Source organism: Cucumis sativus, chromosome 5 (genome assembly GCF_000004075.3).
Source record: "Cucumis sativus cultivar 9930 chromosome 5, Cucumber_9930_V3, whole genome shotgun sequence".
Lineage (NCBI taxonomy): Eukaryota > Viridiplantae > Streptophyta > Magnoliopsida > Cucurbitales > Cucurbitaceae > Cucumis > Cucumis sativus.
This window is the reverse complement of record NC_026659.2, coordinates 1,030,273-1,047,101: the sequence shown is the minus strand read 5'-3', so window position 1 is coordinate 1,047,101 and position 16,829 is coordinate 1,030,273. Positions and strand designations below refer to the sequence as shown.

Here is a 16,829-nt window from a genome sequence, read left to right as displayed (position 1 = left end):
TAGAGAATCTTATAGTTCATGCACACTTAGGGCATTGAATGAGGCTTAGAAATCAGAATAGATGAAGAGGTTATACATTTATTACTACACTAAAATATCACAAGAGGTCTTTTTAATTTTATTGAATATATATATATATAGTATAAGAAAATATTACTCAATATAATTTTAGGGTTTAGCAATAGCTAGGTTACCTAAATCACAAATACTATAGTCTCTAATGATAAGAATAATGTCAATAATCTTAATTCATAGAGCTTTAAATAGTAAATGCCAAAAGTCCCAACAATCATTTAATCATATTTAATTAACTCTAATCTAATTTTCATCATTCTTTTTTCTTTTCTGGTTGTATTTTACTCGTTGTTTAGGCATCTCTATTATATTTCATATTTTTATTGAAATTTATTTCCTTTATTTTCTTTTTCAAGATTTCTACCTTCAATATTAAAAATATTTATATTTCAAATGAGTAATTTTGTTATATTTATAAATAAGTTAGCACTCCTACTCTAACTAATAATATATGTATTTGTTATATAAAAATAAAATACAAACAATCATACTTTCAAAGTAAAATATTCCAAACATATTATTTGTTGTTAGTATTTTTTTGGGAAAGAACAACTTGATCTTTATTTGTGATCTTCATTGAGCCAAGCACACAACATTACATAAAGAACATTATTATTATTCATATAGCAATAATAGCAATGATATATAATTATAATAACAATAAATCCAAAGCATATATTATAATAATATTTTTTTTAAAAGAAAAAACAATGGTGCATAGAAATGAGAGAGGAAAAAGGATGGTCAACTTCATTTAGTGGGTTCTCCCCTAAGATGGATTCAAATCTTTTTTTTGGATTTGAATATCTTATAATACATAGTTGACCCACCAAAGTTAAAAAGTCATCACTATATATATATATTGTGCCTTTGCTAAGACTTAGCCACACATTTGACCAACTTTAATTAGGAGGATTTTGACAATAATGGATTAAATTATACCTCTAGTAAGTTTCGAATTACGTTCCTAAATTTAGTATTATATTTTTTTAATCTATATCATTAACATTGTTTAAGTTGTATGTGCAACGCTCATGTATAATTAACTAAAGATGAGTTTGTTAGTATACGATACGTAAAAAAGGGTATCAAACTTTACCTTTTATTTTAATCGTAAGTGTATTGATTGTTTTGTTTTAGTTTTAATCGTGGGTCAATAATATTTTAATTAAACTAATATAAAGTCTACAAAATAAAATAACATATCAACAAATTATTTTATATTTAAATATTAATGGATGGCATGTTAGAATAAGTAAGATTTAATTGATAGGGCATGCTACATTCAATTTTTTTTTAGTGATGGGATTAAATATGAATATAGCCTAAAGTTCAAGATGTAATAATATTTCTAAACTTCTTAGACTAATTTTTTTTTTAACTCGTTTTTATTCTCCAAAAGCTATTCAAAATTAATAGGTGTCTATAGGTAAAGTACTGTCTTTTTCATTAAGAAGCTAGAAGGATGTTTCAACTTTCTTGAATTGTCCAAATCTTTTTGTGTAAATCCAATTGTTGGTTTGAATTTACTTGTGAAGAAATTTCTTCATTCTTGTCAAATCTCTATCAAAAAAAGTAATGAGCATAAAAGTAAAACAAAATGTGTACTTAGAAAGAAAAAAATAAAGAACAGTTTAATGCTTGTTTAATAGATAATTGAGTTTGTATTTCATGTTGAAATATATATTTGATAGAATATCAAACAGTTGGATTCTAATTTAATCAGTTGTTTAAAATGTATTTGGTATTATATTTATAAAGTCATAAAACTTGTTGCAATTATCCAATTAATTAGATTAACTTATTCATGGGGACATTTTATGTTTTAAAAAATTGTATAATTTATAATCACTACACTATAAATATTTTAATTTTTAGAAAATGGAATAATATGTTCATCTTTTCATTTTCATTTTTTAACATATTTAAATTAACAAAAATAATTGTATACTTAAAAGTATAAAAATTTAAATGAATGGAAGTTGAGAATACAATAACTAATTTGAATCAAACTTTTGATTTATTCAATACACATGTGATTATCCCTAAAAGCCAGTGGATAAGAATTTCATGCTTCATGTGATGTTCTTTACTTCCATTCTTTTTTATATAATTTTGGAAAATAATAATCTTAAAATTGTTTTTGTAAATAAATCGAAATTAAAATTGAGAATGAGATAATTTTGTTGAAATAATTTTTCAAAAATTACACTATTTTCTAAAGTCTATAAGTTAAGTTGAGAATTGAGATAGAGATAGAGATAGAGATAGAGATATGATGTGTTTTGACCAAACTTAGATTTCATTAATATAATTCAATTAAATACTGAGTAATAAGAAGCACGCTCATCTTTTTCATTTTGTAATTATACATTTTTTTTATAACTATTAACGTCACGTCCCATATTTTATTTTTTAGTTTTAGTTTTTTAAAATTAAGTTTATTAACTTCTTATTTTAGTTCGATTAAATCTCTATTATAAAACTCACGTCAAAACATTCTTAGTAGCAAATTTAAAAATGATAACTATTTGATATTCTTAGGATAATCGTCTCAAATCACTAATTTTGTTATATTAGTAATATGAAAAAACTTGATGTTCTGGACGATTTTTTTCTAAATGTTTTTGTTATTTGATGCATTTTTCTATTTTTTATAACTGATTTTTTAAAATTTATTTTTGTTTTTTTAAATTTAGCTAATAAATAATCCAATTCTTTTAAAGTTTATATAAACTATAGTGTGAAAACGAGAGGAAACGTGCTTAATTTTCAAAAACAAAAAACGAAATAATGGTTACCACACACCGAGTCGAGTTTTTTCTTTTAAATCATAAACAAATATAAGTATATTTCAATTGACACATCGTTTATTTTCGGTCCGTACACTGTTTATGAAAAAAAAAATCATTATGAACATGTGATGGATAGTGAGAATTTTAGTTTCTAATTTGTTTTATATACTTTTGTCCCTATTTCTCATTTTAGTTTTCCTATTTGTAAAAAAGGACTAAAATTCAACCATAAATAAATAAAGAAAACTTTAATTATTTTTAAATTTTAAGAATGAAATTAAAAATATAATTAAAATATAAATTTGGTGTTAGTTGATGTCGGCTGTGTTGCAATTTTGAAAATTAATACAATGCCAGTGGATGCTATTTAATTAATTTCTACTTTGAAAATTTTTGGGATTTGACATTTCTTTTCCTTAGGGTTCTTTTTAATTTAGAAAAAGAGATTTTTCAATACTAAAAAAAATATTTGTTTATTTCTTTTTATTTAAAAATTAATGGTAAATGACCAAAATTGATAAACAAAATTTTATATAACAATATCTATCAATATTAATCTCAAATTTTTGCAATATTAATAAATATTTTTCAGTTCTAAATAAAATTAGATATATAGTTGTGATCTATTACTTATCAAATTCTAATAAAGAAAAATATCATATCTAAATATATTCTTTCAATTATAAATAGATGGTTGAATATGTCTTCAAATTTTTACAATTATGTCAAAGTGAATTAATATAGGACTTTTTTTTCGCTATAGGTGTGTTTTTGCTACCCAAATGATTTTATATATTTTGTTTAATAATCATCATATTTTTACTAAAATGAATCAACTCATAGACATCAAAATATATTAAAAAAGAAAAAAATAATAACACATTCAAAAAAAATATTTTCAACCAAAATATTTATAAAATATAATAAAATTTTAAATTTTATTAGTGATAGATATTGATAAGTATTTTATTAACGTCTATTTATATATAATAAATTTGTATCATTTGCAGAAAAAGAAAGGTAGGAATGAAGAGAATTGAGATTTATAAACGTAAATCATAATTTCGCTTTTAAGAAAGTGAAAGAAATGAGAAATAGAAAAAAGAGGAGAGTGTGACGACGGCAATGCACAACCGACTATGAATGAGAAGAAAGAGACATTACAATAGAGAACATTAAAATCTTTTATAAAATACAAATAATTTTTCTCTAAACAATAATTATACATTTTTTATTTTTTTAAAAAAAATTGTCACTTAATCTTTCCAAATGGTCAATAACTAAAACTAAAACCCCATTTAACCAACTAGAGAGTTAAAATGAAGTTTGAAAACATGACAAATCAATAAAAATATTGCGTATGTTTTGTTAAAATTAATTATAATAACAATTTAAACGTTATGTTTAGGTATTTTAATTATAACTTTTCATTTGAAGACTTTAAAATGTTATAATATAGTCTCATAGTCACATCAATCTAACTAATACATTTTAAATAATGGATGTAGACAAATAATAATATCGTTATAATAGATCGATACGTTAGAAATCTAAATCTACTCTATCAAAATTTGAATATTAAATTAAGACCCAAGATAGCTAAGTTCAATTATATTCAAACCATCCAATCAAACTATTATATATACCAAAAGTTTTTTTATATGGTTACATCAAGAAGAAATTTGGTAGGTGGGTTTAATGGTTAAATACCAAACAAATTACATTAATTAAATCATAGCCGTCGGTGTTTTACACTCTTAAATAATCCCAAAATCAATCTACTAGCTAGATTTAATTTTGAATATATATATGTGTGTGTGGGTATGTATTGTATTACATCCTTATCTCCAACAGCTAGTAGTTGGGTGGCCTGCTTTTTGTCATATTTATGCAAGAAGAAAAGAGAGTGATGACTCATAAGTTGCTTTGTTCATGGTTCAAGCAACAAATAATTAATATCTTTCATCTAAATAAAAATTTATAGGTCTATTAAATGAAATATGTTTGAAAATTTAGACCAACAAAAGAAAAGAGAATAAAAGAAAGGTTTTCGTATCTAATTTAGGTTTAAAGTTCTATTTATATTTTACGTACAAATTAGAACGTTTTTTCAATGATGTCATACAGTGAAGATTTTGAGAGAGAGAAATAGATCGATAGTCTATTTTAATTATATTTATTATTGCTTGATTCCATGGTATCATACACATATTTGATTTGACTTTTAGTCAAACTTTTCATTTAGATTGGAAAATAATTGTTTTATTATTTGGGGTTGGAGGGATTAACAACTCTAAATTATACATTACTTTATAAAATTAATGTATAATTTGTATATATGAGGAAGGATAAAGGGTAAACTTTGAACAACTTTGACAAAAGAAAATAAGAGTATACTAGTCCATTATGTTTATTAATTGATGTAAGTAATTATAGGAATGGGTATTTGCATGGCCTTCCATGCTTCAAATATTTTAAGAAAAAAAATTATAATGACATCCCACAGAAAGAAAATCATATGGACTTTGAAATATGGATTAATAGAAAATTGAGTATCTATGGTTGTAGACTTTCCCATTATAACTTTACACCAAATATTTTAAGTACGAACATTTTTTCGAGTATTATTTTAAAGGCTAATGGTTTGATTCCTACACTCATAATCGTTAAAATAAAAAAGTAGATATTGAGTTGAAAAAACGAAGGTACGATACAAGATTTAGATAAAACGAAAACAACCCGAATATATGAGAGAGAAAATTTCTAAAATTCATGAGTATAATTATTACATATATTTGCAAATTTTTAGTTATAACAATTTGTTTTTGTTGTGTGTTGACTACTTTCTCATTTTTGTATAATTATTAATCACCAATCATTTTTTTTTGTATCATTGACAAACTATACAAGTAATGTTTTTCTTAATATAAAGTATATTATTTTTGGGGTCCTTTAAAAAATATATCGATAAAATATTTACATTGTATAAAATAATTTTGAAAAAGAAAAAAGTTGACAAGTCTATAATAAAAAATACAAAAAATATCTGGTGATTAATTGACATCCAGCAAACATAATTTAGATTTGGTTATTATTTCCTCTAGATTTGATAGTTAGATTTGGAACGATTTTTTTTCAAAATTGTTTAGTACATGATCGTTTAGGGTAGATAGTCATTTAAGAAATAAAAATTAATGATATAACAATATTTAATAAAAATTGCAAATATAATCTATCAATATTTACAACATAGTTTATCACCATAGACTTGTATCATTGATAGAATCTGACAAATTTTGTTATATTTGTAATTTTTTTAATTGTTACTATATACTTAATTATTTTGAATCTAGTAGTTAAATTTGCAACTACCCCTTAAAAAACGATCAGCTTCATGAAATTTTTCATTTCGTTACCCCATCAATATTTGATCGGTTATATTTATGAAAATTTTGAATATTTTAGTTTAGAAATATGTTTATTTTTCAAAATGGTTCTTGACGGATTTAGGCCCATGTTTGAGGCCCAAATCCACAATTTGACTGCATTTTCCACCTCTTTCCATTTACCTTTCAACCTCTCATCTGTTCGTCCAACTACTTTCCATTACTCTTGAAGTCATTCACTATATAGATTAGAAATAATTGTAAGGGGTCCCAGACTCCCAATCCCATTTTGGTTTCTGAGAATTGTGGCTGTTTTCCTTCTCACCAAAATCCTTCCGGTGGTGGTAATTATTAAACTGGGTAAACCGGCGCCGACCTCCCGGAGAAAAGCAATTATTGAAGAAGAGACAGTTTTAATAATGAATGAATTGAATGGTGGGGGGGCCGGGCCGGGGGTCCCATTTTAGCCGTATCCTTCGGTAATGCCGCCGCTCGCCGGAAGGTAATGACGCCGTGACGGCTCCACCGCTCCGACTTTTGTTTGTAATTGTAAGCTTCCAAACAAAACGCCACTTGCTTCTCTCCACTATACTTTAACCTGTTCTCTTCCATTATTTCTTGTTTTTGTTTTCTTTAAGTAGTTTTGTTCAATTATTTTTATTCAACTATTATTTTATATTATATTATGTATGATATGCCTAAGTTAAAGATTCAAACAAATATCAGAAATAATTTAGTTTGGTTCATATTTCAATATATAATTTATCTTCTTCTTTTTTGTTTGTTTGCTTGACATTAGGGTTGAAAAAGTGATGATAATGTTTTTGTTATTAAGCATTCATATGGTCCTTATAATTATGATTTAATAGAAACATTCAAACAAACAAAAACATATTTAAATGTGTTTAATTTGTACTTTCATAGTCAAATACTAAAAAATAAAATTAGAGCTTAATTGCTATATATATATATATATATATATATAACACGAAGTCAGTCGCCATTAGACATCCCAAATTGTAAAACTCATTGTGTATCTAATTGGGCCTAAAGTTGGGCCAATTATCCAATTCGATTGAATAAAATGGATAATTGCAAGAACTACAAACTTAATAAATAGATTCCATTACTGTATATTTCTATAATGGGTAGACTTCGAAAAACATGTGTTAAGCACTTAAGGTAAAAAAAAAGTGAGAAATAGTGGAAGTTGAGAAATGAAGAGAAGTAAATTATGAGTATAGGAAGTGGAAGTAATATGTGGATTTTGGGGCTTTGCGTTTGTTATGATGTTGGGATGAGAATGAGTTAAATAAAAGTGGGCGTAGGGGATTTTTGTGCTTTCAAATGGGAATATTTAGTGACAACGAAGAAATCACACACACAATTACACATTTGCTTTTCTATTTTTTTTAAAAACAAAATTCGGTGCTGACTGTGACTGCTGACGTGTAACGCACTAGCACATGCGGTCCACGTTTCACAATACCCCAATCACGTGACATCATCACATCCACACCTTTTAACTCTTTTAATATATATTTATATATTCATTTTAAGAATTTCTTTTGTTTCACTTCAAATATCAATTTTGTTTTCTACTCTTTTTCAACCCTTTTTAATTGTTAAAGGTAGTAAAATTAATTAAAATATATAATAAAATTTTAGATTCTATCGATGATAAAAATTGATAGACTTGTCTATCAATGATACTCATAGAAACATATCAATTTATCAGTATTTATTATTGATAGGATCTGAAAATTTTACTATATATTGTAAATATTTTATCAATTAATTCCTTAATTTTAAATTTAGTTTTCAATCATAATTTGATATTGAAAACAAATTCACATGTTATTATTATTTATTTAATTTCAGAAAACTAAAATTGAAGAGACTTTAGGGTATGGTGATATTTTAAATATATATTATACTTATTTTATTTTTCTAATTTATTTGAGAAGATGTTAAATATCACTATATCATTTGTATTTTAAAAACCAATATCCATCTCTCATAATTTACTTTTAAATTATTTCAATTTGAAAAATAAATAAAATACATAAAAGATTTAAGTTTTTTTTTTTTTTGAGAAAAGAATAAAAGCTAGATTTTAATTTGAGTTTATTTAATTTAAGTGTTAGTTGTATTTATAGGTTGACATAAAAGATAATAAAATAAATTAGCAATTTTATTTATTTATTTATTAACTTAATTAATAATTATATGAAATCTCATGTCATTATTACAAAGTTAATAAAACTCTAACCAACCTGACCAAAATAAATTTTTCTAAAAGATTTAAAAGCTAAAACACATCTTTAAAAAGATTAAAACTTAAAGCATACGTAAAGTTTAGAGACTAAAATAAGATGCTAGGATTAGTTGGGGGTTAAGAATTTGAATAAAATCTTAGTTGTATTAGAAGAGAACCATCACCGATTCACGCGTATGTTCATAATCATAATAAATTATCATTATTATTTCCTCTTATTCCAATATTTTATCCCCTGAAAATGGGGAATTTTTTAAATTTATTTCTTCAATCTTCTTCTTCTTAAAATATTTAACAACTTGTGTTTTGGACTTATTACAAAAAAGTTTCTTATATACAAATTTGTTTGATTACCTCTCTCTATATACATTAAATCTTAAAGAAACTAATATTAGTTCTTTGATTACCTCTCTCTATATACATTCAATCTTAAAGAAACTAATATTAGTTCTTTGATTACCTCTCTCTATATACATTAAATCTTAAAGAAACTAATATTAGGTTTAGAACTAATAAAGATGATTAAGTAATATTGTTTAGTATGTAAGTTTAATTAAATTTGGTTTAAAAGAGTTTTATGAGTCTATTGTATTAGAGTGAAACTAAATAAAAAAAGATATAAAACTAATATTTATGAAATAAGAAAATGTTAATTGATGGCAGACAAAAAAAAAAACCCTACTGCCTCACTCGTACTTTAATGTCTATTATTTATTTGTTACTATATGTCTTTCTTTCTCTTAATATAATAACAAATGGAATGTCTTTTATCCTATATTTCAAAAATATTTTTAAATCTTTTGTTATAAAATATTTATTTATATATATAAAATAAAAATGAAGGCTCAGAAATGGAAAATTGGGCACAGCGGAGGAAGAAGCGATGATTTGATCATATCATCCCCAACTGAGCAGAGAGTGGGCACGGGACCTACATGCCATTAGAAAGATGAATGGCTATGATTATGCCATGGAATTGGGGAGATGGTAATCATACACCGTTTAGTATTATGATTGCTTCTCTTCCTTGTTATGGGGTTTGAGTGAAAGTGAAGCCAACGATTGAACACCCAACATATTTGTGAACTGTGACATGTTTGATGGTCTGTAATGGGATAACGTTATAATGGAACGTAACGTGAAATCTATCGTAGAACGTTATTGTGTACTTGGTTCGTGACAGTTTGTAATTCAAATTTCACTCTTTCACAGTCTTAGTGTGACCAACAGTAGAACTTGTTGCACTTTTTTTTTTTAATTTTGGAAGTAGACAGCAAACTAAAATTAGAAGAAGAGACATTTAATTTGTTATATAACTATAAATACAGTTTAATCATCATACCTAGCATTTATTGTTACTATTTAATCGAGAATTGCATGAAAGAGCACATTAAATAATAGAAAAGTACTGAACCACGATGGGTGATTTAAACTGGTAGAGCACAGTGGTGAGAATATATATGATATTTTAGAAACTAAATGGAAGTTTTAGAAAAGTGATATTTGAAACAATAATTTTATTAGTTGTTCGTAATTGCATTAATTATATTCCATATGAAGATTTCAATAATTATAGAATAAGATCCAAGACAACTTAGCATCACATTAATGATTCAATAATTTTATTGAAACATAGTATGGGTAATTATAATTGTACTCAATATGTTTGGTTTCAATTATTATTAAATAAGATTCAATAACTTATTGAAGCATGTGGCATATGAACGTGATATAACAGGCATTCAATAATTAATGCACTTACATTTTGTCTTTTATCAAAACAAATTTTAATTAAGTTAACAGGAAATTAACTCAACTAACGTTTGTATATATTTTTATATTTAATTAGTTATATTATAATATATATATATTTTTAAATTGTGTTTTGACTTCAAAAACGGTGTTCGTTATGAGTGAATAATAATAAAATAAATGACATGACAAAAAAGAAAAAAGAATCGTGCCAAGTGTAGCACTCTAGAACCAAAACAACAGGGAGCTTAGGGATCAAGAGGGTTGAGCTAGTGCTTTCTCCAAGTCGATGTGATTGAACCGTGGCATGCACTTGGTGTCTCTCTTATCATGCATGGTTGAGCCTAGCTACACATATGAACTACTAGGCTTGCCCAACATGTCATACCCCAATAACATCATTTTATAATGATCGTAAGACTAGCTAGGTGCTCGATTTCAATCCCAATCCTAGCAAAATAGCCAAAATGAGTCATCTCTTCCTTGCATGTCTCGACTAAAATTGGATATTTAAAACTGTGAGACTAAAATTTAAACAAAAATTTATTTTTAAAGACAAAATGTTTTAGGCTTATAGAAATAAAAACAATATATAGACACATACCATCAATATTTGATATAAGTTTAACTCTAATGTGTTGTTTATACATACTTAACATTTTTGGTATGGAGTATATTAGCATACAAAAGTGAATTAATGATGTTTAGTAATTTGTTTAATCCAATAATACAACACCCTGTAAGTTAAAATTATTGGGCTGATGAATTCTTCTTTTTCGGCTCCATTATTAATTATAATATTTCTAACAATAATCATGAAATAAAATTTTATGAAAAGTAAAATTGTAAAAAGTTTTGAAAATAGAAGGGTGGTTGTGCAATTTTGCCAAAAATAAAAAAAGTAGTAGACCGACACAACGTAAGTGGTTAGGGAGTTGTTTTAGGAATTGGCGTGGGAATTAGAATTTTTCGTCATGTCGTCTCAACTCTCAAGGAATATTTCAATGTCACCCGAAGCACTTTATCTCACTTCACTTCACCCACTTTTTTTATCTTTTATTTTCTTCTATATATTGCAAAAGAAAAACACTCCATAATCCATTTGAAAAACTCTTTTTTTAGATCTACAGATACTTCATTTTTAATTTTATAAGTTTCAGAGTATAAATAAATTATCAATTTAGAAAAAGAAAATGTAATTTTGGTTTCTCAATTATTTTAGTTTTACTTTATGTTTTATTACTTGTTATTTAGTTAATTACAATAGTAAGATTATGTGATAATTAATTAACCTCTATATTATGAACTTTCACACTTTTTGTATATAAAATATGAGGTAGCAAAATTTGACCAATAAATAATTTACAAGGAAACAAATGAGCAATTTTTAGTCAATTTGTTTACAACAATATAATGTGATAAATAATTTTTTGTATCTCTCATACTTTACCCATATCATAGATTAAATTATTTTCTCTTTAAGATACTTTTTTACTCTTAAAAGCCTAATTTTATTTTTCTAAAAAAAAAACCAATAACCTATTTTCACGATATCATTTTCAATTTTCTTTTAATTAATAATATAATATCTTTAAATAGTTGAGTTAGATCAAATTAATTAATTTGGTTTTTTCCTACCTACTCTTATTAATTTTTTTGAGATTCAGTCTACAAATTATTAACTATAAAACAAATTTATTATTCTCATTAAAGTTTGATTTAGAATTCAAATAAGAACAAACCACCACAAACCAAATCGATATCAAATAGGATTTCTTATTTTATATTACTCCATCGACAAATTAGAATATTTTTTTCAAAAGATGTAAAAGACAACCCTAATTCTAAGGAAATTATTTGTATTAAAGAAAGAAGAAATTAAATGATAAAAAAGGAATAAATTTAAGCAATCAATCACATCAAATAAGAACCAAATATCTTTAGAAAAAAGATGGTGTATTAAAGGGAAAAGTATTGGCCAATTGGTACACCTTTTTCGTACGGCTACAAAAGATGAACTACAAATTGCAAAAAAAATTACTAAATTTGGGAATTTCTTTTTTAATGGGTTTAAATCATGGTTTAGTCTTTTGGAAATATTTTCAATTTTCATATGTTTTTAGAAGCCTTGTTTACAAACTATTTTATAAATATTAGTTTTGTTTTATAAAATAGATAAATAGAAAATAAGAAGGTTATTAAAAAAATTCTTTATCAAATATAGCCTTAAACCTACTGTTTATAGGCAAAGTCCAACGATCGATATGGTGTTTGTTTGGGTGAAAAATAGTTCGGAGAGGTTTGTTCGGTCTTGTTTTTTTATTTTGCGTTAGCCCGATCATTAACTATTGGGGTATAAGGAGTTGAAAAAGTTTTTTAAACCAACTCATAAATTTGGGTTGCTCGAGTTGATTACTGGACGAAAAATACTTGAACACACGTCAAATAACTAAAATATTATATTAAAGGCTACACATATATGATATATATCTAGTAGAAATTCTAAAAAAATGAGAAATATTGTAACAATCATAAAAGTAATAAAAATTCAATCTAAAAGATTAAACTTAATATCAATTTAGATTAGATTTGTTACTCCAAGAAAGTTATTCAACTTCGTATCTAACGGTCTAACTCAACAAAATAGTAAAATTTAACGTAACTCAATGATCAATTCTTACTATTTAAATTGAATAGTTCAATTTATTAACGTTGTCAAGCCATTTCAACCTTCCTAATTATCATTTTATTTTTGGTTAGAGTTGCTAAATAGCCATTGGGGATGGGTCTTTGAGTCTTTGTAGCTTTGAAAGCATTGGTTAGTGGTCTAACTTGGCGGTTATAGTGAGTCGGCTCCAAATTAGTTTATATAATTATAAAGTTGATGGTCAAAGATTAAGAGAAGAAATTAAATTAATAACGTGTTTTAAAATTTTAGTTCACATTCCATACCCTCATTGAACAATTAAGAATCGTTTAGAACTAAAATCAGTCTATTGACATTGATATATTTAATTGCATATACTATAATATGGAACAAACAACAACAAAAAAAGATGTTTTAATTAATTTATTCAATACATCCTAACTCAATTAATCTACATATATATTCTCAACTAACATGTTAGAAGTTTAATATATAAAATTGAAACTTTGGTATATACTTTGAAGTATCCCTCGCAGACTGATTAGTAAATTTCAGTTATTTATCTAAAAAACATTAGAGAGAATTTTGATTTTAGATGACAAACTTCTTTTTTACTTTCTAAAGAAAATGGCATGTTGAGAAATTTTCTAGTACTATATATCACAGTACAAATTGCTTCTATATTTAATGTTAATTGATACATTATTATTAGTTGATATTTTTCTTTAGAGGAACTACAGATAAATATAATATGTTTTAAAATTTTGAGGATGTACTAGACATTGATCTATAAATGTCAAACTAAAGTTATATTATAGTTGTAAGAAAATATTATCTGTGTTGGATGTTGTGTAATTTGCAGATCAGGTTGTTGTTATACAACAAAACAAAAAGGAAAAGAAGAAGCACTTTCAAGAAAGTAATTAATTAACAAAGTATAGTAACAAGAAAATACGACCAAATCGTTTGATAAAACCCAAAAACTATATACAGAAATAATAGAGAGTGACAGAAAGAGATGGGAAGATTAAAAAAAGGCAGAGAAGTAGAAGGAAGAACAATACCCCTATTATCAAAGAAAATTTAATAATGGCAGTTTAATTATTAAGGTTAGTAAAAGAAAAGATGAATTACTAAAAAAGAGAAATGAGAATCTAAGTTGGAAGGAGTTATGTCCACTAGAACCCACCCACTCAGTCACTCACACCAAGTTTCAATAATTTTTAATATGTACACAAATATTCCCACTAAGTCATAGCAATACAATTATTGTAATCAAACATACAATAAATAAATAAATGAAAGGAATAATAATTTTGAATAAAGAATTTTTTTTTAAAAAAAAACTCTCTCTCTCTCTTGTTGTGTGTGAGGAAATAATAAAAGAAGGGTTTGTGAAGAATTGATGGGGGAGAAGTTCCACATGAAGCCATCTGAAATAAAAGAAAAGAAAAGAAAAAGAAAAGAAAACATTCTTCTTTTCAGCTTTTGATAATCTCATCACCACTTTCAAGGTTACAACTTTACTCTTTTTCTAACAAAACCCTTCAAAATTTTCATATTTTTCTTCATTAATTTCCATGGATACTGCTCAATGGCCACAGGTAATTTCACTTTCTTCTTCTTCTTCTTCTTCTTCTTCTTCTTCTTCTTCTTCTTCTTCTTCATCTTTCTGTTTTCCTTAATTTTTTAGAAATTTTCTTTATGGTTTTTCTTTTTTTGAATTTCTATGTTTTTTTTTGGGGTTCACTTTGTTTGATCTCTCCACTTCTCCCAAAATATTCAGTGACAAAACTGATACTTTCTTCAGGACATTTTGGCATTTGTCCTTTCTCTTTATTTTGTGTTAAAAAGAAAAAAAGGGTTTTCAGTTCCTTTTTCTTTCTTTCTTTTTCTTTTGTGTGTGTGTATATATATATATATATATATGGATGAGATAACCTTGAAAACTGTTATAAAGCAGCTTTTAATTTAGTTGAATTTGTTGTTTTGTTATATATGTCTGTCTTTCTTCCACTTTAGAATATAATTCATTCATTTTTGTTTTCTCTTTTTCCTTTCTTTTATACCCTTCACAAATTCCGTTCACTCGTTCATTAATATGATCTCTTGATCTTTTTATTGTTTGTATGTGTAAATTATGTTGTTTTTTTTTTTAGGAGATTGTGGTGAAGCCAATTGAAGAAATTGTGACAAACACATGTCCAAAACCAAGTGTTTCAATTTTAGAGAGAAAAATTAGACCACAGAAGGAACAAGCTTTGAATTGTCCAAGGTGTAATTCAAGCAATACAAAGTTTTGTTATTACAATAATTATAGTCTCACACAACCAAGATACTTTTGCAAAACTTGCAGAAGGTATTGGACTGAAGGTGGATCTTTAAGAAACATTCCTGTTGGTGGAGGCTCAAGAAAAAACAAAAGACCTTCTTCTAATTCTTCATCATCTACATCTCCCACACCACCTAATTCTTCTTCTCAATCTCAACCTAATTTCCCCAAGAAAATTCTTGATCATCAGCTCCCTCAAAACCCTAAAATCACCCCCTCCCAAGATCTCAACTTGTTTTTTCCACCCTCAAACAATCAAGATCATCATCGTTTCACCACTACTAACAACAACCTCTCCGAAATGATTCTTGTTGGTAGTAACCCTTCCATTAATAATGCCACCTCTTCCTCCGCTTCTGCGACCACGACAATGTCGTCACCACCCCCATCGCAACCTTCGGTGATGGAGCTTCTCACCGGGATGGCGAACAACAACAACAACAACTCTAGTAGGGGTTTGAATTGTTTCGTTCCGATGTCGTCAGTTGTTGTCCCTGATCCTAGCTCTGTTTACACGGGAGGGTTTCCTGATCTTCATGATCAATTCAAACCAAGCCTTGGATTCTCTCTCGACGGATATGGTGTCGTCTCAACCGAGGCAGGTAATGGTGCAGGGAGGCTTATGCAGCTGCCATTTGAGGATTTGAAGCAAGTGTCTAATGGAGTTGAACAAGGGAAAGATCAGCAAGGAGATGATCATAATTCAAATGGGTATTGGAGTGGAATGTTGGGTGGAGGATCATGGTAAATTCTAGGGTTAATTAAATTATATCATTATTAACATTTTGGATCTTTAAATCCTTTTTATTCTTGTCTCCAAATTGATTTTCTTCATCAATTTCAGTCATTTAACTGATTTTTTCCAACCCATTTGCTTTTTTTTTATTGGGTTTAAGATTTCATTGACAAAAATGATGAACTTGAAAAACATATAATCAGTTCAATGACTGAATTGATGAACAAAAACAATTTAGAAACAAGAACTAAATTCTAGTGATCAGTACAACACTTAGAACCCTCTTTATTTTTGAACCCTAGTTTATTAATTAGATTATATATATCAATATAACTTTTTAAATTTCACTAAATTTAATTTCTCTCTTTGTATTAGCTAGCTTTCTTTCAAGTCCTTTTTCACATTACTAATTAATATATAGTTTATTATACTAATCTCTCTTTTTGTGACATTATATATTATATATATATTGAGACTATATATTATAGTTTCTTCATCTCTACATCTTCACACATACATATGAATAATAATATATAATTGTATCTTATTGGGTAAAACTTTCCTATTTGAATTGTGTCAATTTGTTATTCAATTTTGGAGTCAGCTGCTAAAAGAAAAAGCTCTGAAATCTTTCCACATGTTGAGTTCTCCATTTCCTTTATTTCCTTTTCCTTTTGTCTAAGTGAAATGTTTACAAATGCATTCTGACAAACCAAAGACCTAACTTTTTTTTTTTTTTTTTGCTCTCTCAAATGGACACATAAGGAAGGTTCATGTATGCAAATCCTAGTTTTCATTGATGAAGTAAAACTATATTGAGACTTTTAG

At 26.4% G+C, this 16,829-nt stretch overlaps 1 protein-coding gene and 1 long non-coding RNA gene across 2 annotated transcripts; both read left to right on the top strand.

Moving 5' to 3' along the window:
- The first annotated feature begins 6,453 nt into the window (after positions 1 to 6,453).
- Positions 6,454 to 9,763, top strand: LOC116403998. The gene is made up of 2 exons (XR_004216939.1): positions 6,454 to 6,805; positions 9,378 to 9,763. It is a non-coding gene; the product is annotated as an uncharacterized LOC116403998 (long non-coding RNA).
- A 4,513-nt stretch (positions 9,764 to 14,276) lies between these two features.
- Positions 14,277 to 16,435, top strand: LOC101204617 (dof zinc finger protein DOF4.6). Its single transcript, XM_004143802.3, has 2 exons — positions 14,277 to 14,537; positions 15,093 to 16,435. Exons 1-2 carry the CDS (start codon positions 14,514 to 14,516, stop codon positions 16,011 to 16,013), a joined length of 945 nt encoding a protein of 314 aa, XP_004143850.1. The 5' UTR covers positions 14,277 to 14,513; the 3' UTR covers positions 16,014 to 16,435.
- The last annotated feature ends 394 nt before the right edge of the window (positions 16,436 to 16,829 follow it).